This window comes from Taudactylus pleione, unplaced genomic scaffold (assembly GCF_031769625.1).
Source record: "Taudactylus pleione unplaced genomic scaffold, aTauple2 ptg000584l, whole genome shotgun sequence".
In the NCBI taxonomy this organism is placed as follows: Eukaryota; Metazoa; Chordata; class Amphibia; order Anura; family Myobatrachidae; genus Taudactylus; species Taudactylus pleione.
In genome coordinates this window covers 963,017-985,582 of record NW_028284986.1, presented here as the reverse complement: position 1 = coordinate 985,582, position 22,566 = coordinate 963,017, and the positions used below count along the sequence as shown (strand labels likewise).

General features: G+C 48.6%; 1 protein-coding gene across 3 annotated transcripts in view; it reads left to right on the top strand.

Moving 5' to 3' along the window:
• ATOSB (atos homolog B) overlaps positions 1-22,566 on the top strand; it is a 111,841-nt gene that overhangs the window by 12,299 nt on the left and 76,976 nt on the right. For 2 of the 3 annotated variants that reach the window (XM_088453619.1, XM_088453620.1), the window contains exons 2-3: positions 15,206-15,411; positions 16,626-17,895. In XM_088453619.1, coding sequence (XP_088309745.1) covers positions 15,338-15,411; positions 16,626-17,895 — 1,344 coding nt within the window. In that variant the 5' untranslated portion in view covers positions 15,206-15,337. The remainder of the gene's footprint in view (positions 1-15,205; positions 15,412-16,625; positions 17,896-22,566) is intronic. The other variant, XM_088453618.1, reaches the window with a different exon arrangement.

Genomic DNA, 22,566 nt, shown 5'->3' with positions numbered 1-22,566 from the left:
CAATCAGATTCTGCTTAACATTTAACTAGCACCTTCTAGAAGATAATAGCTAGAATCTGATTGGTTGCTATGGGCAACATCACTTTTAAAACTCACTTCTAAAAACTCTCACTTTAGTAAATTTACCCCTAGGTGTCACTCAGACCTAAGTGGGCTTACTTTGTCACCTGTGGGAGCTTAGGGATCTCCTTTCACTGTCAGTAACTCCCTGCTGCTGACTCCTACTGTGTCATAAGTGTTTATGCCACTACCCCAATGAGGCCCCAGCATTGGCGCCTGAAAGTGCTTACCTATCGGTATGTGGTCACGCTGCTGCAGCGCTTCCTGGATAGTGATGGCTAATTCTCCCTTGGGCCTCTGCTCACTATCAGTTGTGCCATGATAGAGAGCAGAGGGGAGCTCTGAGACACTGGAATCAAACAAGGGACAGCCGGAGAACGCATATGTGTTTGGGGCTTATCTGGTTGTCACAGGAAGCAAGCAGGTGCAGGCGTCTTAGAAGAAAGTGGACATTTTTAAGCTCCAATAAAATGAGAGAAGAGACCCCAGTTCGCTAGACCACCAATGCACGTACACCTTTTTATTTTATACATTATCACAAGATACAATGAAGCCACATATACACCGCGGCCCAGGGCTGCGCACAACGTTCCGTGCAGTCCGGTGCTGCAGAACAAACGTTTTGTACCAAACGCATTTTAATGAATCTTCCAGGCCTGATTCAGGATGCACGCAGTTCAAACGCAATGCCGATGTTCTTGCAGTTGAGAGGTTATTTGCAATTGCGCAAAAAGTCCTGATAACCCTTGCACTGACTGTGGCATGTCAAGAATCACCGGCAGCACTTGTTACTGCATGCAGAGACGCTGAAAGCGGTAGTTTCACGGCTTGCACATTCAGACGCACGATAAAACACAAGGGGGAGGGGCTGAAACTAGCAAATGTCGCAAATCACGGCGGTCTGCGTACGCTAGCAGTACAGCTTTGTCTCTTCCAGTAGCTTTATTTGTGCGTACGAGATGCACATTTTGAGAGCTAATTGGCTGGGCGGAACCGAGTCACGGCGCGATTTGATCAGCAGTGTATGGATACAAGGCCGTCTCTGCTCCACCTCTGTGATGTATTATAGCTGCGTCTCTTATAGAAATCATTATTTCCCTGTTATATTGATTTTTAGGTGTATGTAGAAAAAGTGCAGTGTGTCTGCAGGCAGAACACGATGATTATTTTTTATTAATCTTTGTTTTATAATAATATGCTTGCTGGCTTGCATTAAAATCATGGAAATGTGAATGCGCTTTTAGAAGTCACTACACCCATCCTGTCTTGCTGGTGGTTTGTATAAACACGCTCTCAGTCAGGTCTTGCAGAACTCGTATCCTATGTGAGCCACGGAAAGGCCTCCGACAGTGCGATGTATATCTGTATCTGCTGCTGATACACAGTCAGCTGGGAGTGTGGCTCCATTTGCAGACGGGATACTAGAGCAGAGGTTATTGAGCCATAGGACGCTGCAGATAACTGTTTATTCTTATCTGGTGCCCTCTAAGCATACCATACGCTGCCAGTCTGAGAATGCAGGGCAGCGTCACCCGGTCACCAGCCTCGGTGCTTTACGCACTGTGGACCTCATTCAGAGTCGGTCGTAAGCTGCCGCTCGGTCGTACGCATCCGATGTTTCCAAACCACGCATGCGTACGGTTAGTTGTGCGCATGTGCATACGAGACCTCGCGATCCAAAATGCTGTCGATCGTTCGGCTTACGAGCAGGAAGTGGCTTCCGAGAGTTGATTGACATGAAAGGCCGTTTGTGGGTGGTGAGGGGGTGGTGGTCTGAAAACGCAGGCGTTCCTCACCGTTTTCAGGGCGTTTTAGGGGCGTACATAAATTTCCTGCTACGCACGACATAGATGGCCGGAAGTAGTAAAACGTCACTCTGCGAGCAGGTTAGAGGCCTGGCTGATCGTACAGCTTGAGGTTGGGTACGTGCTCTCTCAAGCCCCAGAGTACAATCGATACTATCGAATGTGACTGATGTTATGTTTGATGTTTCTATATTGTGCCACACAATGCAAGCAGCTAATAATCGTTTGTTGTTGCTAATAACACTGCTAATTGGCTTGTAATTGATTCAGCTGCGTTTGCTTTAGAGAATAATAAGATTAAATATATTTCTTGGAGATGGCTTATTCTATGTGGTTTTTTGTTAATTGTTGGTGTAATTTGCGCACAACACAAGCGGCCGCAGCCATCAGAAGAAAATGACCATACAGCGACTGATAACGATCGACTCGATCGCTAGCTGCTATCACTCGCTAGCTAGAGGAGGTGCATTGTTCATGTATGGGCGTCACTTTGGTTGCGATCGCCCGGCCGTGCGATTGTTTTTTTTTTTCTGATTCTCGATCGTTAGGCGTACAACCGAGTGGCCGCTTACGACCGACTCTGAGTGAGGTCCTGTGTGTTAAGTGACACCAGCATTATTATTATTATTAGATGGGTTGACCGCTGATCCCAAAATGTTATATCAGAACCAGGTTCATCGTCGCCTCCTTTGTGACTTCTTGAAAGTAGCTTTGTCTTCCTGTGCGTCGGGTGACAGTAACTAGATTGTAAGCTCAGTTGGTCAAGTGAGTAATTCTGTGCTCGGGGCTCTCGTAAATTGGAGTGGTTCATAAAATCCACCCCATGCTTCCTTTTTGGTTTTAAATGAGGTAAAACCGTTATGAGAGCGTATGGGGTCGGGGACACAAGATGGCCACTGTGTGATACAGAGAGGTATACTTCCTGTGCTATGGCGCCATCAAGACGGAATGTCGGGGGCCGTGTCAGTGTTCATTACCTCTCCGAGTGCCTGAGAGTATGTTTGTGGAGTCACAGCAGCAATAATATGCAAATGCTACTTTACACCTTCCCCTCGTGTACTAGCGTGCGCCTGAATGTGCGAGCCCTGAAACACCCACGTTTAGCATCGTTATACGCTGTAATTCTGCCAGTGATTCAAGAAACCATCAACACTTGCACAAGTCTATGGCAGGTGCAGCGTCTCTGTCTCAACTCGTACTAAACACGGTCCCTGCGGCTTCTGCGCCTGGGAACGCAGATGTTAAATGGGCATTTCTTCTGTACAAGGGGGAAGGTGCTGCAAGAGGTCTTCTTCCTTCTTTACGCCGTCTGTGATCAGAGAGAAGGGGAGACTGTATTGATGTGAGAAGCAGAGGAAATTGGGAAATCGCAGGTTGCTGAGAATTAGATGATAAAGTTCCCGGCAGTGATGCAGCCAGTCTTGCGATAGATTACTGTTCTAGGGCCTAATTCCGAATCCAATGCATCCCATGATTATCCGAAGGCAGGGGGGTATGTTAGGTGTCAGTGTGCACCAGTGTGAGTGGTATAGGCAGGGGTATGTTAGGTGTGAGTGGTATAGGCAGGGGTATGTTAGGTGTGTGTGGTATAGGTGGGTGTATGTTAGGTGTGATTGGTATAGGCGGGAGTATGTTAGGTGTGAGTGGAATAGCTGCGGGTATGTTAGGTGTGAGTGGTATAGGTGGGGGTATGTTAGGTGTGTGTGGTATAGGCGGGGGTATGTTAGGTGTGATTGGTATAGGTGGGGGTATGTTAGGTGTGAGTGGTATAGGCGGGGGTATGTTAGGTGTGAGTGGTATAGGCGGGGGTATGTTAGGTGTGAGTGGTATAGGCGGGGGTATGTTAGGTGTGAGTGGTATAGGAAGGGTTATGTTAGTTGTGAGTGGTATAGGCAGGGTTGTGTTAGGTGTGAGTGCTCCCTACACCTGCCACTTTTTGGTGTCCAGAATCCACTTATGGTGAGTTACCAATATAGGGGATGATTATGAGTCAGACCATCTCTGGCCGCTAATTACATTATGGTAATGCAAGAATCCGCCTGTGTACACAGCACAATTCTTCTATCTCTAGAATGTTGTGCGATAAAGAAATGCCAGACAGCTATTACACTGCAATAATCCAGACACTTATAATAACGATGATATTACAGACCCATAGGGGCTGCAAGGGGGACGAGTTTCCATCGGCGTGGAAATGCTGCCAATTTAACCGCACCTCTCCCCCCTCGCGGCCTGATCTTCCCCCGGACTTCACTCTGAAATAAATCATTTTTATGAATCTTTGCTGAATTATCAGACCTGTGAGTTATTGTCGTCATCTTGTTCTGCCCCTTACTCTTAGGTAAGATCAGGGTCTTAAGTATTTTGTGCATTATTCTTGCTGTTTTGCGGAATCTGCTTATTGCGCTGTGGCGGCGCTGGGGCCATTGAGCAGACGGGGTAATATTAGGAGCCGGTCATCCTGTCAGGGAGTATGAAGGGGAAGCTCGCTGGGTTTGTCAGATGAGCTGTGCCCACTCTCTGCTTTGCACAGGCTGGCATCCCTGCCTACCAGTCTCCTGAGCTAAGGCATGCCCAGGCACGGTGCCAGGATTAGTCCTGGGATGTGGATATATTAGAAGGGAAATGCGCCCCCAGATGATAATGTTTAACCTGTTCTAGAGCAGCGCAATCTTTTCTTTTCCCATAGAGCTTGCAATCTTCACACTGTGCCTTATTCACTACCGATCGCAACTGTGAATGCAATTGCAATTACGCACGCAGGTCAACTGCGATATTATGCTAATCCATTGCGATCGCTATGCCGTCACAGCACAACATAAGGACGCCCACTTTACACGCATCCGTAATGTTTAGCAAGACTGCGAAACCATCAGTAACATGGAGTACCATCGCAGCCGCACGCACACTTACACAGGCTCTGACCTTACCCAGGAATTACTAACCTCATCACACACAGTGATTACACAAGACTGAGACACCATCAGTAACATGGAGCACCATCACAGCCTCACACACACTTACACAGGCTCTGACCTTACCCAGGAATTACTAACCTCATCACACACAGTGATTACACAAGACTGAGACACCATCAGTAACATGGAGTACCATCACAGCCTCACACACACTTACACAGGCTCTGACCTTACCCAGGAATTACTAACCTCATCACACACAGTGATTACACAAGACTGAGACACCATCAGTAACATGGAGTACCATCACATCCTCACACACACTTACACAGGCTCGGACCTTACTCAGGAATTACTAACCTCATCACACACAGTGGTTACACAAGACTGAGATACCATCAGTAACATGGAGTACCATCACAGCCTCACACACACTTACACAGCTCTGACCTTACTCAGGAATTACTAACCTCATCACACACAGTGATTACACAAGACTGAGAAACCATCAGTAACATGGAGTACCATCACATCCTCACACACACTTACACAGGCTCTGACCTTACTCAGGAATTACTAACCATATCACACACAGTGACTACACAAGACTGAGATACCATCAGTAACATGGAGTACCATCACAGCCTCACACACACTTACACAGGCTCTGACCTTACCCAGGAATTACTAACCTCATCACACACAGTGATTACACAAGACTGAGACACCATCAGTAACATGGAGTACCATCACAGCCTCACACACACTTACACAGGCTCTGACCTTACTCAGGAATTACTAACCTCATCACACACAGTGACTACACAAGACTGAGATACCATCAGTAACATGGAGTACCATCACATCCTCACACACACTTACACAGGCTCTGACCTTACTCAGGAATTACTAACCTCATCACACGCAGTGACTACACAAGACTGAGACACCATCAGTAACATGGAGTACCATCACAGCCTCACACACTTACACAGGCTCTGACCTTACTCAGGAATTACTAACCTCATCACACACAGTGACTACACAAGACTGAGATACCATCAGTAACATGGAGTACATCACAGCCTCACACACACTTACACAGCTCTGACCTTACTCAGGAATTACTAACCTCATCACACACAGTGATTACACAAGACTGAGATACCATCAGTAACATGGAGTACCATCACAGCCTCACACACACTTACACAGGCTCTGACCGTACTCAGGAATTACTAACCTCATCACACACAGTGATTACACAAGACTGAGAAACCACCAGTAACATGGAGTACCATCACAGCCTCACACACACTTACACAGGCTCTGACCTTACTCAGGAATTACTAACCTCATCACACACAGTGATTACACAAGACTGAGATACCATCAGTAACATGGAGTACCATCACAGCCTCACACACACTTACACAGGCTCTGACCTTACTCAGGAATTACTAACCTCATCACACGCAGTGACTACACAAGACTGAGAAACCATCAGTAACATGGAGTACCATCATTTCCTCACACACACTTACACAGCCTCTGACCTTACTCAGGAATTACTAACCTCATCACACACAGTGACTACACAAGACTGAGACACCATCAGTAACATGGAGTACCATCACAGCCTCACACACACTTACACAGGCTCTGACCTTACTCAGGAATTACTAACCTCATCACACACAGTGACTACACAAGACTGAGAAACCATCAGTAACATGGAGTACCATCACATCCTCACACACACTTACACAGGCTCTGACCTTACTCAGGAATTACTAATCTCATCACACGCAGTGATTACACAAGACTGAGATACCATCAGTAACATGGAGTACCATCACAGCCTCACACACACTTACACAGGCTCTGACCTTACTCAGGAATTACTAACCTCATCACACACAGTGATTACACAAGACTGAGACACCATCAGTAACATGGAGTACCATCACAGCCTCACACACACTTACACAGGCTCTGATCTTACTCAGGAATTACTAACCTCATCACACACAGTGATTACACAAGACTGAGATACCATCAGTAACATGGAGTACCATCACATCCTCACACATACTTACACAGGCTCTGACCTTACTCAGGAATTACTAACCTCATCACACACAGTGATTACACAAGACTGAGAAACCATCAGTAACATGGAGTACCATCACATCCTCACACACACTTACACAGGCTCTGACCTTACTCAGGAATTACTAACCTCATCACACGCAGTGATTACACAAGACTGAGATACCATCAGTAACATGGAGTACCATCACATCCTCACACACACTTACACAGGCTCTGACCTTACTCAGGAATTACTAACCTCATCACACGCAGTGATTACACAAGACTGAGACACCATCAGTAACATGGAGTAACATCACAGCCTCACACACACTTACACAGGCTCTGACCTTACTCAGGAATTACTAACCTCATCACACACAGTGATTACACAAGACTGAGAAACCATCAGTAACATGGAGTACCATCACAGCCTCACACACACTTACACAGGCTCTGACCTTACTCAGGAATTACTAACCTCATCACACGCAGTGATTACACAAGACTGAGACACCATCAGTAACATGGAGTACCATCACATCCTCACACACACTTACACAGGCTCTGACCTTACTCAGGAATTACTAACCTCATCACACACAGTGATTACACAAGACTGAGATACCATCAGTAACATGGAGTACCATCACATCCTCACACACACTTACACAGGCTCTGACCTTACTCAGGAATTACTAACCTCATCACACACAGTGACTACACAAGACTGAGATACCATCAGTAACATGGAGTACCATCACAGCCTCACACACTTACACAGGCTCTGACCTTACTCAGGAATTACTAACCTCATCACACGCAGTGACTACACAAGACTGAGATACCATCAGTAACATGGAGTACATCACAGCCTCACACACACTTACACAGGCTCTGACCTTACTCAGGAATTACTAACCTCATCACACGCAGTGACTACGCAAGACTGAGACACCATCAGTAACATGGAGTACCATCACATCCTCACACACACTTACACAGGCTCTGACCTTACTCAGGAATTACTAACCTCATCACACACAGTGATTACACAAGACTGAGATACCATCAGTAACATGGAGTACCATCACATCCTCACACACACTTACACAGGCTCTGACCTTACTCAGGAATTACTAACCTCATCACACACAGTGACTACACAAGACTGAGATACCATCAGTAACATGGAGTACCATCACAGCCTCACACACACTTACACAGGCTCTGACCTTACTCAGGAATTACTAACCTCATCACACACAGTGATTACACAAGACTGAGAGACCATCAGTAACATGGAGTACCATCACAGCCTCACACACACTTACACAGGCTCTGACCTTACTCAGGAATTACTAACCTCATCACACACAGTGATTACACAAGACTGAGAGACCATCAGTAACATGGAGTACCATCACAGCCTCACACACACTTACACAGGCTCTGACCTTACTCAGGAATTACTAACCTCATCACACACAGTGATTACACAAGACTGAGATACCATCAGTAACATGGAGTACCATCACAGCCTCACACACACTTACACAGGCTCTGACCTTACTCAGGAATTACTAACCTCATCACACACAGTGATTACACAAGACTGAGACACCATCAGTAACATGGAGTACCATCACATCCTCACACACACTTACACAGGCTCTGTCCTTACTCAGGAATTACTAACCTCATCACACGCAGTGATTACACAAGACTGAGATACCATCAGTAACATGGAGTACCATCACAGCCTCACACACACTTACACAGGCTCTGACCTTACTCAGGAATTACTAACCTCATCACACACAGTGATTACACAAGACTGAGAGACCATCAGTAACATGGAGTACCATCACATCCTCACACACACTTACACAGGCTCAAGAATTGCTAACCTCACCGCACACTATGAGTCCTCAGGCTGCGTAAGGCATCGCATTGGGTAATTTATGCACGCCCCTGTAACGACGTTCAAGCGAGCTGGCACACCTGCGTTTCTCCAACCACCCACCGTCACCGTCTACAAACGGCACTTCCTAACAATCACCCTGTGATGGGTCTGAATTGTCACTGCGATCTCGGTGGCCGGCTCGCAGTACGCAATTTATCGGTCAGTTGCTTGCGTTTAGCAGTTGTGATCCAAGCTGAATCAGGCCCACTGTACGCAGTACTCTCCGTCTGAGTTTGCAATCCTTTCTCACTCATGGTTCTGTCCTGCGGAGCTTTACATAGTGACTATCGCTAATATGCCTGTAATGCCAGTATCTGGGTCAACAAAACTATTTGTGACTCAATGGGCAGGATGCATCAAAGGTTAAAATGTGGTCAGACCTTTGAAAATTACATTTTTGGATTTTTGGTCGCATTTCGTCTATGGTTCCGGTAGGCAGCGCGTTGCCGAAAAGAAGTCTATGGGCTTCTTTTACCATTTCCCAGAGACCCCCGTCACCGTGCAAGGTGGGACTTCTGGATAATAAACCTGGATGTCCTCACACCGTAAAGGACAGCTCTTAGCGTGAGACCTATCCTTTGCTCAAATCATCATGTATATGGTGTTACTAAACGTCAGTATGCCTGCTATCATTGGTGGGATGCCTAAGGCGTAAACCAAAGATGCTAGTGCCAGGATTCATTAAGGGGAATATGCATCTCAGTTCTGCCCACACACCCGCACATTCTGAGACAAGCCCATAGCAAATGTTCAGCATCTGAAATACACATTGTGTGCAAGATGAAGGCTACACCCTAGCGAACCACTCCGGTGATCCAACACATACTAAGGGCCGTATTCAATTAGAGGTGAAAAGCCGTAATCGGCGGAAAAGCTTCCCGTATTGCTTCTTTTTGCCTGGTCAGAACTTCTCCCCAAATTCAATTCCAACCGGAATTCGCCTAGGCGGTAACTCAATGCAATGTAATAAACTAAAAAGTTTCTCCTAAGAATAGCAAAATCTTTATTTTGGGGTGCAAACTGTGGGGAAACAAACCAGAACCAGTGGCACAGTCCCCCCAAGGCCAAATCTTGAAGAAAAAAAAAAAAACCTAAGAACACCCCGAAAAAGTACTTTCATTTTTGGGGCGAAAAGGTTAAAAAGTGGGGGGACAAGCATAAAAACGATCGAAATAGACTTCTTGGGGGTCTGCAAGGATGGGTCAGGTGTTTTTGGGATTGCAGGTGCGTTTTTGATGTTTTTTTAAAAGTTCACTTTTGAGACATAAAAATACGCTAGCACCCATTTTCATGTACCCCAAATGTGACTGGACTATTTATTTTCACGGAAAAATCCTGCTTTATGCCATTCTTCACCACTTATGCAAAGATGCTATTAAGAAGCAATTTAAACTACTTAAGTGCCCCCAAACACCTTTGTTAGGGGTATTAGGACACATCTACATTCATTCCCTATGTTAGTGCATCTTTTTTTGGGGTACAGACTGATTTCCCCACTTCTGACAGTATGTTCCACATTCGCCGCTTTCCATTTTCGCGTGGTTAGGAATTGAATTGGGCGAAAAGCGGGGACGTGAACGAAAAGTTTTCACCTCTGAAACAGGCGAAGAAGGTGGACAGGCGGAACTTCTCCGACTTTTCGCCTCTAATTGAATACGGCCCTAAGTAGGAAATATAGAGGGAGGTGTATCAATCCTTGGAGAGAGATAAAGTGCCAGCCAATCAGCTTCTAATTGTCACTTTACAGGCTGTGTTTGAAAAATGTCATTTAGGAGCTGATTGGTTGGTACTTTATGTCTCTCTAAGCTTTGATACATCTTCCCCACAGTTGTATTTTCTAAAACCTGGCAAACCAGGGAACCCAGTTATTGCCTCCGATCCTTATCCTCCAGCGCCCCCAAGTCATCCTCCCACTTAGTGCTTAGGGCCTGGTCCCCGCCATGTCTATCTCGGTCCATAGGAAAGAGTAAATATTTAAACACAGGAGATACGTTTACGGGAAAGTAGGGACCTCGTTTGTGTCCTGGACCGGAGATTCAGACATAAGGGGGAAACGCTCAGCCCACTGCGTAGGCAGAAAAGTGGATGTAGATAAAGTACCAACCAATCAGCTCCTAACTGTCATGTTACAGTCTGTGAGGTCCATTTATCAAGTTTTATAATACACGACGAGTTTTAAATCTGATAATGGTGCTCCAGCCAATCAGCTCCTAACTGTCATCTGTTTGAAACATGACAGTTGGGAGCTGATTGGCTGGAGCGCCGTTATTATACGCTGCAAGTTTTTAAACTCGTTGATAAGTCAGACGATTTGAAAAGTGACATTTAGGAGCCAATCGGTGGGTACTTTATCTCTCACAATTTTATCTCTCTCCAAGCTTTCATGAATATCCCCCCCACAATCTGTAAAGTTACATTTAGGAACTGATTGGTTGGTACTTTAATCTCTCTCCAGTGCCTAGTACATAGACCCCTGAGCTTCTGGACATGGATTTAGGAAGACCACATTCAGTATAATACAGTAATAATACAGTTATTTATTATAGCACCAACCCCCCTGCGCTTTTACAATGTAAGGTGGATTTTATTGCTCCTGTTAGGACGGGACTGTATTATACAAAGCCATGGCAATAGATTCATCATTATTTACAGAAATCCAAATTGTATTATCGGGTGTCGGTTCTAAGCTTTGGGTGGGATTGTGAGTAAATGCTCTACAAAGGCCACAAGTTTTATAGGGGTGTTGCTGATCCGAATCTCCTCCCATTACTGGAGTATATGGATTAGGGGGGGGGGGTCAGCATCATTATAAACAATAACGACAGCCCTCTGTTATTTACAACGATGGAGGATGTTTTATAGGTACATAAATATTAGCATACCTCCCAACATTTGCTGGGAGGGAGTCGGGACCTGCTCGCGCCCGAAGAGGGGGGCGTGGCCTAAATGCAAAGGGGACGTGGTCAGATGACGCGCACCGTTTACATCACTAATGGGGCGTGCCCAGCATTGCCGAGATGCTGGGCAGCCCCTGGGCTTCCCCCCGTGCTCTCAATAGATGCTGGACAGTTGGGAGGTATGCTATTAATAAAGAAACCGGGGTTACCAGAGACCACCCCTGCCCCCCTCACTACTCCACACCTGCCTTATCCCCCCCCCCTCTGCCCACTCCTCCGTCCCATCCCTCTGTGCTGTCCTACCCTAACCCCCACCGGCCTACCTGGCTCCATTGTTTTCCCTCCCCCCTTACCTCCCGGTGGGTCTTCCTCCTCTCTTGCTGGGGTCTGTTCTGTCCCTAGCAGTAAGAGCCATGGACGTATGTGCACCCCCACTCGCACTGCGCATGCATGTTGGAGACGAGACAGACTTTAGCGGATTATTACATAGATATCGGTAATCTAAACAATGCTTTTCTGGAGCGGGCATAATATATAAGGTATTGCAGGAATTCTGTATAATAGCATTTATCTCCGGAGGAGGCCGAAACCGTTATACGTGTCTCCCTAATTCCCCCAACCGCAAAGGTAATCCTACTTGGTGGTACGTTGGCTATTATTTTCTGCTGGAAGATTCCAGTAATAATTTAGTAGAGTGATATAATATAGTAGATGTTATTTATAACAAAAGTTTTTGTAAATATTTCATGATTATAGATAAATACTTTTATGGGGGGTGGGGAATAGTGGGGGAAAAAAAAAGAGTTAAATCATATGGCAGGGATGGGGAACCTCGGACCGGGGGGCCGTATAAGGCTGTATAAGGCCCCCGGAATCATTTGGTCTGGCCCTCGGAGCTTTTTTCTGCTAGCCTCATCTGGATAGCAGGGTGCCTATAATGGCACCCTGCGGCCAGAATCTATGCAGCAGTGCCACCTGTAGCGTCCTTAGGATGCCTCAGACGGTCACACCGCTGCCCTCACATCCTCAGGATGCTCCGGGCATTGCTGTAATCACTGGTGATTGTGGTTCCTTCCCTGTGTGACATCACATGAAGGGGGCGTGGCCTGCACCGGACCAGTATGCTCCAGGCATTGCTGTAATCACTGGTGATTGTGGTTCCTTCCCTGTGTGACATCACATGAAGGGGGCGTGGCCTGCACCGGACCAGTATGCTCCAGGCTTTGCTGTAATCACTGGTGATTGTGGTTCCTTCCCTGTGTGACATCACATGAAGGGGGCGTGGCCTGCACCGGACCAGTATGCTCCAGGCATTGCTGTAATCACTGGTGATTGTGGTTCCTTCCCTGTGTGACATCACATGAAGGGGGCGTGGCCTGCACCGGACCAGTATGCTCCAGGCATTGCTGTAATCACTGGTGATTGTGGTTCCTTCCCTGTGTGACATCACATGAAGGGGGCATGGCCTGCACCGGACCAGTATGCTCCAGGCATTGCTGTAATCACTGGTGATTGTGGTTCCTTCCCTGTGTGACATCACATGAAGGGGGCGTGGCCTGCACCGGACCAGTATGCTCCAGGCATTGCTGTAATCACTGGTGATTGTGGTTCCTTCCCTGTGTGACATCACATGAAGGGGGCGTGGCCTGCACCGGACCAGTATGCTCCAGGCATTGCTGTAATCACTGGTGATTGTGGTTCCTTCCCTGTGTGACATCACATAAAGGGGGCGTGGCCTGCACCGGACCAGTATGCTCCAGGCATTGCTGTAATCACTGGTGATTGTGGTTCCTTCCCTCTGTGACATAACATGAAGGGGGCGTGGCCTGCACCAGGCCCACGAATAATGTTTTATATATATATATCAAAATGTCCCTCGGCAGAAAAAAGGTTCCCAGCCCCTGTCTTATGGGGCCAATTCCATTCGGTGCGATTCATTGCGTTCCGGAACGATAGATCACGCAACTTCCCCCTTCAGCGCTGATTTCTGCTCGCACCTCTACAGCAGTGATGTCACAATGTAGAGGATACTGTAGGTGGCAAACATATACGCGCATCCCCACATCGCGCCCACAAGCCGCGATTAACCGTCCCCGCTATCTGCTGTATGCAGATGGATGTTTGCTGCCTTACCAGTCAGCCTCCTTCTAATTCTCTGCATGGAGAACGATGACTCCAGCGGGGGATTAATTGAAGGTTATGTGTTGATCTGTCTGATTATAATTAGGGGTAGATGATGAGCACAGATGGGGTGACCCCCGGCCTCCTGTGTATAGAGAACCCAGTGGTTTGCTCAGCGTGTGGGGAGGGGGGGCAGCAGGACGGTAACTCTCCGCCTGTATGAAGTAACCGATTCATTGTCTGTGTTTTGGGCCTTTTGTCCTGAAATGCTTGCACAGTGCTCTGTGACTGCAGAGAGCTGACACTTCATCTGACACACGACGACGAGCCTTTCCTGCCAGCGTCCCCCCTGGCTGACGCATCCTATGAAATGAGTAACACACAGTCCCTGGGCGTGCCGCTGTCTTTTTATATACCGAGCTATTTCTGCATCTTCATTGCGGTTATCTCACGAGCTAGGAATTCCCTGTGAGCTGGCAGAAAGCTGGTGTCTCCCCAGCGCACGGATAAGGTCTGGATGAGGCACTTCTGCCACTTCCCCCGATCCCTTACCTGAGGGACTCTGCCCCCCCCTCCCCCTGTAATGTCAGTGTATGTGGCAAGGTGTACTGTCACATGCCCCTGTGTTTGTCTGTCCCTGTGAGGGAGGCCGTGGACTACAGATGGCTAAGCCTTCGGAGGCCTCTAGTTTATGAAGCTTCTGGTGAGCTACAGAAATAGAATCAAGGTTTAGAATAAACATGCCTGCCTGCAAGTTCTGGTATAGTCACGGCAAGGTAACCTAACTCCTCTGGTGCCTGGGCTGATGGAGCCTACCCCCCCCCCCTCCCTTGTGCTGGCTGTGTCAGGGTTAGGTAGGGGTTTTCGTTCTTGCTGCCACAGAATGCTGACCCCAGGGTTTGTCCTCGCCTGACCGCAGGGCCCCCTCCAGCCGCCCCCCCATTGTGCTGCTGACTGACTGAAGAGGGGGGATAAGGAGGCTGGCTGCTGTTTCCCCATTCTCTCCTCATCATGTGAGTCCGTCCTCGCCTTCATTATCTCCTTTACTGTGTATCTCCCTTCCTGATTGTGTCTGTGACGTGAGAGGATTATTTATTGTACCACGATGTGTGTGGAGCTTTATGTGGTGTGATAGGGAGAACTACAGATGTTATCCTTAAACTTTATACTCCCAAGATGGCGACGCAGGAACTGGTCGCTCATGCTCCGTAACGCCAACTGCGGATGTTTCCGTGCGCGTTAGTACCGCGTGTGGGTGTATTTATATCGGTACTGATTTGCAGTCCGGTATATATGTGTGTTTCTCGTCCTCTTGTCTCACTGCTCCCGTCTCTGTCTCCTCAGCAGTAATCTGACTCGGATCACAGCAGCGCTGGTTCGGAGTGGGGGTTCCTCTCGGAATGGTGCGGGGTATCACGCTGACCCTGCGTCTCTCTCGCAGCTGCAAATGCCAGTATGATCGGACTAACCAGCTAGATGTGCCAGGGAAGTGGACAAGCTGCCAAAGAGGGCCCAACGCACTGCCACAGGCGGCACACGGACATACAGGGGTAAGCGTCTACCTGTGGAAATGACCAGCGGGCATGCTTGAACCATAGTGGGTAATAAGAGGCAGAAAGCTGAATGAACTGGTTGGGTGCTGAAAGCGACAAGTGGGTGAAATGCAAACAGCAGATGGTTTGGCACTGGAAGCACGCAGTGGCAGGTGGTTAGGGTCTTAAAAGCATGCATGAATACGTGGACAGGAAGATGGGTGGAGCACTAGAAGCACGCAGTGGCAGGTGATTGGGGTGTTGGAAGCACGCAGTGGCAGGTGATTGGGGTGTTGGTAGTACGCAGTGGCAGGTGATTGGGGTGTTGGAAGCACGCAGTGGCAGGTGATTGGGGTGTTGGAAGCATGCAGTGGCAGGTGATTGGGGTGTTGGAAGTACGCAGTGGCAGGTGATTGGGGTGTTGGAAGTACGCAGTGGCAGGTGATTGGGGTGTTGGAAGGACACAGTGGCAGGTGATTGGGGTGTTGTAAGCACGCAGTGGCAGGTGATTGGGGTGTTGGAAGTACGCAGTGGCAGGTGATTGGGGTGTTGGAAGCACGCAGTGGCAGGTGATTGGGGTGTTGGAAGCACGCAGTGGCAGGTGATTGGGGTGTTGGAAGCACGCAGTGGCAGGTGATTGGGGTGTTGGAAGCACGCAGTGGCAGGTGATTGGGGTTGTTGGAAGCACGCAGTGGCAGGTGATTGGGGTTGTTGGAAGCACGCAGTGGCAGGTGATTGGGGTGTTGGAAGCACGCAGTGGCAGGTGATTGGGGTGTTGGAAGCACGCAGTGGCAGGTGATTGGGGTGTTGGAAGCACGCAGTGGTAGGTGATTGGGGTGTTGGAAGCACGCAGTGGCAGGTGATTGGGGTGTTGGAAGCACGCAGTGGCAGGTGATTGGGGCGTTGGAAGCACGCAGCAGCAGGTGATAGGGGTGTTGGAAGCACGCAGCGGCAGCTGATAGATGTGTTGGAAGCACGCAGCGGCAGGTGATTGGGGTGTTGGTAGTACGCAGTGACAGGTGATTGGGGTGTTGGAAGCATGCAGTGGCAGGTGATTGGGGTGTTGGAAGTACGCAGTGGCAGGTGATTGGGGTGTTGGAAGTACGCAGTGGCAGGTGATTGGAGTGTTGGAAGGACACAGTGGCAGGTGATAGATGTGTTGGAAGCACGCAGCGGCAGGTGATTGGGGTGTTAAAGTCCCAATTTCTTTTATTTTATTCATCTTTCCTTAGATGCAGAGCAATCTGGACTCCCTGGGGTTCGTGTAAACCACTTGACAAGGGCTCCTTACTGGCCCCACCTATACTTATAAAGCTGCACAGGAGCTCCCCAGTTCTCCCAGTCTGTCCTGCGTTTTGGAGGATCAGTTTTGGTGGATCCATGAGGCACATCCAGATGGACACATCACCCATGGAGGAGGCAGATGGAGAGAGCAGCCAGTCTGTACCTGTGGACTCCTCTCCAGGCCAGGCTGGAGTTCTGAATGCTGGTCAGGACTGCAGGGTAGTCGTGGGGTACCCAGATAAGGAGCACAAACTCCAGAAGGTTTATCACGTTTCCATAACAACTGACGTGCCTGGGCCTAAAGCCATTTGCCGACAAGCCTTGAAGAGAGGACCACCCGACCAGCTTCTAGAGCCAGCAAGAAGTCCAAGAAGAGCTCTCTGGGGTCACTCCAGGAATGATGGCCCCCATGGGCACTGTCAGCCCGATGAAGATGAAGAGGATCAGGGTGTTTTCGAGGACGGATTACTTTCAGAAGAGATGCCAATGTGTAGCTCCGCTCAGCATTTCTCCCATAGTGGACTGCACGTCACCGAACACAGAGCCGAAGGCTTTCCTTCCAAGGACCCTCTCGGCAGGCGTTTGACAGTTCACCCTACAAACAGAGTTGGCCTTAAAAGGGCTGACTCACCCTGTCCTCCACCCTGCACCACTTTGCACAGAAGCACCCCAAAAGGAACTCAGCTGGGGAACTCTGAAGGACTGCCCACCACCTCTGAAACCAATGGGGCAAATATCTCAATCAACCCAAAGACTTCAGAGGGGTCTAACAGTCACCAGCATATACTTGATATTGTTTTGCACAACATTGCACATCCGGAGACCTCAACAAAAAAGCTAGAGGAGGTCAATCTAGGTCCCGGTCCAGGCTGTGCCAATGGTAACTTGGCCGGTCTTATAGCATCTGAAGACACGTCTGTTCCACGTGAGCAAGAGCAGATCCTGCAGGCTGCAGATAGAGAAGACCTGAATTCTTTAGAGAGGACTCCCCCTGGCCTTGTCCGCCTATGCACCTCTGGGAGTAGTAATAACGCAGTGAAGAGAAAACTCCTTCCCTCCTCTGAGACCGGGGAATCATGTTCTGAAGATGAAGGACACGGCAAGAGATGGAGAGGAGGCGAGAGCTGTCAGGCCCTCCATGGATCCTGCAGGAGCACAGACTCCAAGGCTGCACCTTTCTGGAACCATCTCCTGCCAAATGCACGGAATTCACAGAAGGTGAGAATTACGTCCAGGCCGTTTCTGTAGCGTTCGCGGATTTCCCTACTGTCCTTCTATCTCCCCTTTATATCATTGCCCCTGCTATATAGATGCTTCTTGTCCCACATAGTCGCTGGGTCTCACAGGTGGACACTACGCTCCTAAGTGAAATATACCGAGCCTGATGCTGAGTTGAGCACAAGCCGGTAAGGGCTCCCGTTCTACGTGCATAGATTTCTTTATGCGCATATTCGCCCATGTGCAGGGTTTTACCCATTTTGTTAGCAGGTCGAGATGCGCCTGAGATGTGTACGGCTGTGCGTCACCTGTAGCTGGTTCCGGAGCATGCACAGTGCGAAAATACTCATGGTACGCTCTGCAAAAGGACTTGTTTCCCTCAGCATCAAACCCCTAGTGTTCCCTCTTTGTACCCCCGTATAACAGCACCTTGCTCACCATCAGATAGCTGCGTTACACAGAATACAGCAACATGCATTAAAGCCATTATAAAGCACCATGCTTATTATCACCTCCTCACTACAGGCCCAGGTTGCAATGTGTGTTAAGCAGTCATTATAAGGAGGGATCACTGTAACCCCGCCATCATACGTGTTTCTCTTTGGCCATACAAATGAATGTCTGTTTGGGAGGTGTGTGGTCATGTTATATGCTGGTCCTTCCTTGGGTTCTATGAGACATGGGAGGATATTTATCACAGGACAATCCGCTTTAATCCATATTAACCAGTCGGATCCTAGCTATCTACCTGGTTATTCTCTGCTCCTCCGATATGTAGCTCTAACCCGTAGTAACCAATCAGAACCTCCCTCCCCCCTGCTACTCTGTGCTCCTCCGATATGTAGCTGTAACCCATAGCAACCAGTCAGATCCTAGCTCTCTACCTGGTTACGCTCTGCACCTCTGATATGTAGCTGTATTCCATAGCAACCAATGGAATTATACCTCTCACCTTGTTACTTTGTGCACCTCAGATATGTAGCTGTAACCCATAGCAACCAATCAGACCTACCTCTCACCTTGTCATTCTTTGCTCCTCAGATATGTAACTGTGACCCATAGCAACCAATCAGATTCCACGTACAGTGGCCCCTAGCAACCAACCACATTTCACCTTAGATATATGTAGTGTAAGTTACACTAGTATAAATCAATGTTTAGATGTGAAGGATAACGGCACATTCTGCTGTCTGCACCGCTCTCCTATAGAAGCTGTATGGGGGAAGTGTTATCTTCTATTCTCTATACTGACAGGTAGAAAACATGTATAAGTTACATACATCGCTCCTAACGAGGGAGAATAATTATTCTGGTAAATGACTTCTGGTAACTGATGTTTGAAGCATTGATCTGTACTTGCAGCGTGAATAGGCTACACAAAGATGGAGGCCCAGAGCGTTCTTGGTGTGCTGGAGCCCTAAGGGCCCATGATGTCATTGTCTTGCTGCAAATAGTAGATGGGTGTGTGAGTGCCGCATATACAATAGGTGGGTGTGTTCTCACTAGCAGAGCCTGTGTGTGAGTACTGTGCCGCATACACAATAGGTGGGTGTGTTCTCACTAGCAGAGCCCGTGTGTGAGTACTGTGCCGCATACACAATAGGTGGGTGTGTTATCACTAGCAGAGCCCGTGTGTGAGTGCTGTGCCGCATACAATAGGTGGCTGCGTTCTCAGTAGCAGAGCCTGTGTGTGAGTGCTGTGCCGCATACACAATAGGTGGGTGTGTTATCACTAGCAGAGCCTGTGTGTGAGTGCAGTGCTGTATACACAATAGGTGGGTGTGTTATCACTAGCAGAGCCCGTGTGTGAGTGCTGTGCCGCATACAATAGGTGGGTGTGTTATCACTAGCAGAGCCTGTGTGTGAGTGCTGTGCCGTATACAATAGGTGTGTGTGTTATCACTAGCAGAGCCCGTGTGTGAGTGCTGTACCGCATACAATAGGTGGGTGCGTTCTCAGTAGCAGAGCCTTTGTGTGAGTGCTGTGCCGCATACACAATAGGTGGGTGTGTTATCACTAGCAGAGCCTGTGTGTGAGTGCAGTGCTGTATACACAATAGGTGGGTGTATTATCACTAGCAGAGCCTGTGTGTGAGTGCTGTGATGCATACACAATCGGTGGGTGTGTTATCACTAGCAGAGCCTGTGTGTGAGTGCTGTGCCGCATACACAATAGGTGGGTGTGTTATCACTAGCAGAGCCTGTGTGTGAGTGCTGTGCCGCATACAATAGGTATGTGTGTTATCACTAGCAGAGCCCGTGTGTGAGTGCTGTGCCGCATACAATAGGTGGGTGCGTTCTCAGTAGCAGAGCCCGTGTGTGAGTGCTGTGCCGCATACACAATAAGTGGGTGTGTTATCACTAGCAGAGCCCGTGTGTGAGCGCTGTGCCGCATACACGATAGGTGGGTGTGTTATCACTAGCAGAGCCTGTGTATGAGTGCTGTGCCGCATACACAATAGTTGGGTGTGTTATCACTAGCAGAGCCTGTGTGTGAGTGCTGTGCCGCATACACAATAGGTGGGTGTGTTATCACTAGCAGAGCCCGTGTGTGAGTGCTGTGCCGCATACACAATAGGTGGGTGTGTTATCACTAGCAGAGCCCGTGTGTGAGTGCTGTGCCGCATACAATAGGTGGCTGCGTTCTCAGTAGCAGAGCCTGTGTGTGAGTGCTGTGCCGCATACACAATAGGTGGGTGTGTTATCACTAGCAGAGCCTGTGTGTGAGTGCAGTGCTGTATACACAATAGGTGGGTGTGTTATCACTAGCAGAGCCCGTGTGTGAGTGCTGTGCCGCATACAATAGGTGGGTGTGTTATCACTAGCAGAGCCTGTGTGTGAGTGCTGTGCCGTATACAATAGGTGTGTGTGTTATCACTAGCAGAGCCCGTGTGTGAGTGCTGTACCGCATACAATAGGTGGGTGCGTTCTCAGTAGCAGAGCCTTTGTGTGAGTGCTGTGCCGCATACACAATAGGTGGGTGTGTTATCACTAGCAGAGCCTGTGTGTGAGTGCAGTGCTGTATACACAATAGGTGGGTGTATTATCACTAGCAGAGCCTGTGTGTGAGTGCTGTGATGCATACACAATCGGTGGGTGTGTTATCACTAGCAGAGCCTGTGTGTGAGTGCTGTGCCGCATACACAATAGGTGGGTGTGTTATCACTAGCAGAGCCTGTGTGTGAGTGCTGTGCCGCATACAATAGGTATGTGTGTTATCACTAGCAGAGCCCGTGTGTGAGTGCTGTGCCGCATACAATAGGTGGGTGCGTTCTCAGTAGCAGAGCCCGTGTGTGAGTGCTGTGCCGCATACACAATAAGTGGGTGTGTTATCACTAGCAGAGCCCGTGTGTGAGCGCTGTGCCGCATACACGATAGGTGGGTGTGTTATCACTAGCATAGCCTGTGTATGAGTGCTGTGCCGCATACACAATAGTTGGGTGTGTTATCACTAGCAGAGCCTGTGTGTGAGTGCTGTGCCGCATACACAATAGGTGGGTGTGTTATCACTAGCAGAGCCCGTGTGTGAGTACTGTGCCGCATACACAATAGGTTGGTGTGTTATCACTAGCAGAGCCCGTGTGTGAGTGCTGTGCCGCATACAATAGGTGGGTGCGTGATCACTAGCAGAGCCCGTGTGTGAGTACTGTGCCGCATATACAATAGGTGTGTGTGTTATCACTAGCAGAGCCTGTGTGTGAGTATTGTGCTGCATACAATAGGGGGGTGTGTTATCACTAGCAGAGCCTGTGTGTGAGTGCTGTGCGGCATACACAATAGGTGGGTGTGTTATCACTAGCAGAGCTTGTGTGTGAGTGCCGCATACACAATCGGTGGGTGAGTTATCACTAGCAGAGCCCGTGTGTCAGTATTGTGCCGCATACACAATAGGTGGGTGTGTTATCACTAGCAGAGCCTGTCCGTGAGTGCTGTGCCGCATACACAATAGGTGGGTGAGTTATCACTAGCAGAGCCCGTCTGTGAGTGCTGTGCCACATACACAATAGGTGGGTGTGTTATCACTATTAGAGCCCGTGTGTGAGTGCTGTGCCGCATACACAACAGGTGGGTGTGTTATCAATAGGAGAGCCTGTGTGTAAGTGCTGTGCCGCATACACAATAGGTGGGTGTGTTATCACTAGCAGAGACTGTGTGTGAAAATTGTGCCGCATACACAATAGGTGGGTGTGTTATCACTAGCAGAGCCTGTGTGTGAGTATTGTGCTGCATACAATAGGGGGGTGTGTTATCACTAGCAGAGCCTGTGTGTGAGTGCTGTGCCGCACACACAATAGGTGGGTGTGTTATCACTAGCAGAGCTTGTGTGTGAGTGCCGCATACACAATAGGTGGGTGAGTTATCACTAGCAAAGCCCGTGTGTGTGAGTAATGTGCCGCATACACAATAGGTGGGTGTGTTATCACTAGCAGAGCCCGTGTGTGAGTACTGTGCCACATACACAATAGGTGGGTGTGTTATCACTAGCAGAGCCCGTGTGAGTGCTGTGCCGCATAGTCAATAGGTGGATGTGTTATCACTAGCAGAGCCTGTGTGTGAGTGCTGTGCCGCATACACAATAGGTGGGTGTGTTATCACTAGCAGAGCCCGTGTGTGAGCGCTGTGCCGCATACACGATAGGTGGGTGTGTTATCACTAGCAGAGCCTGTGTATG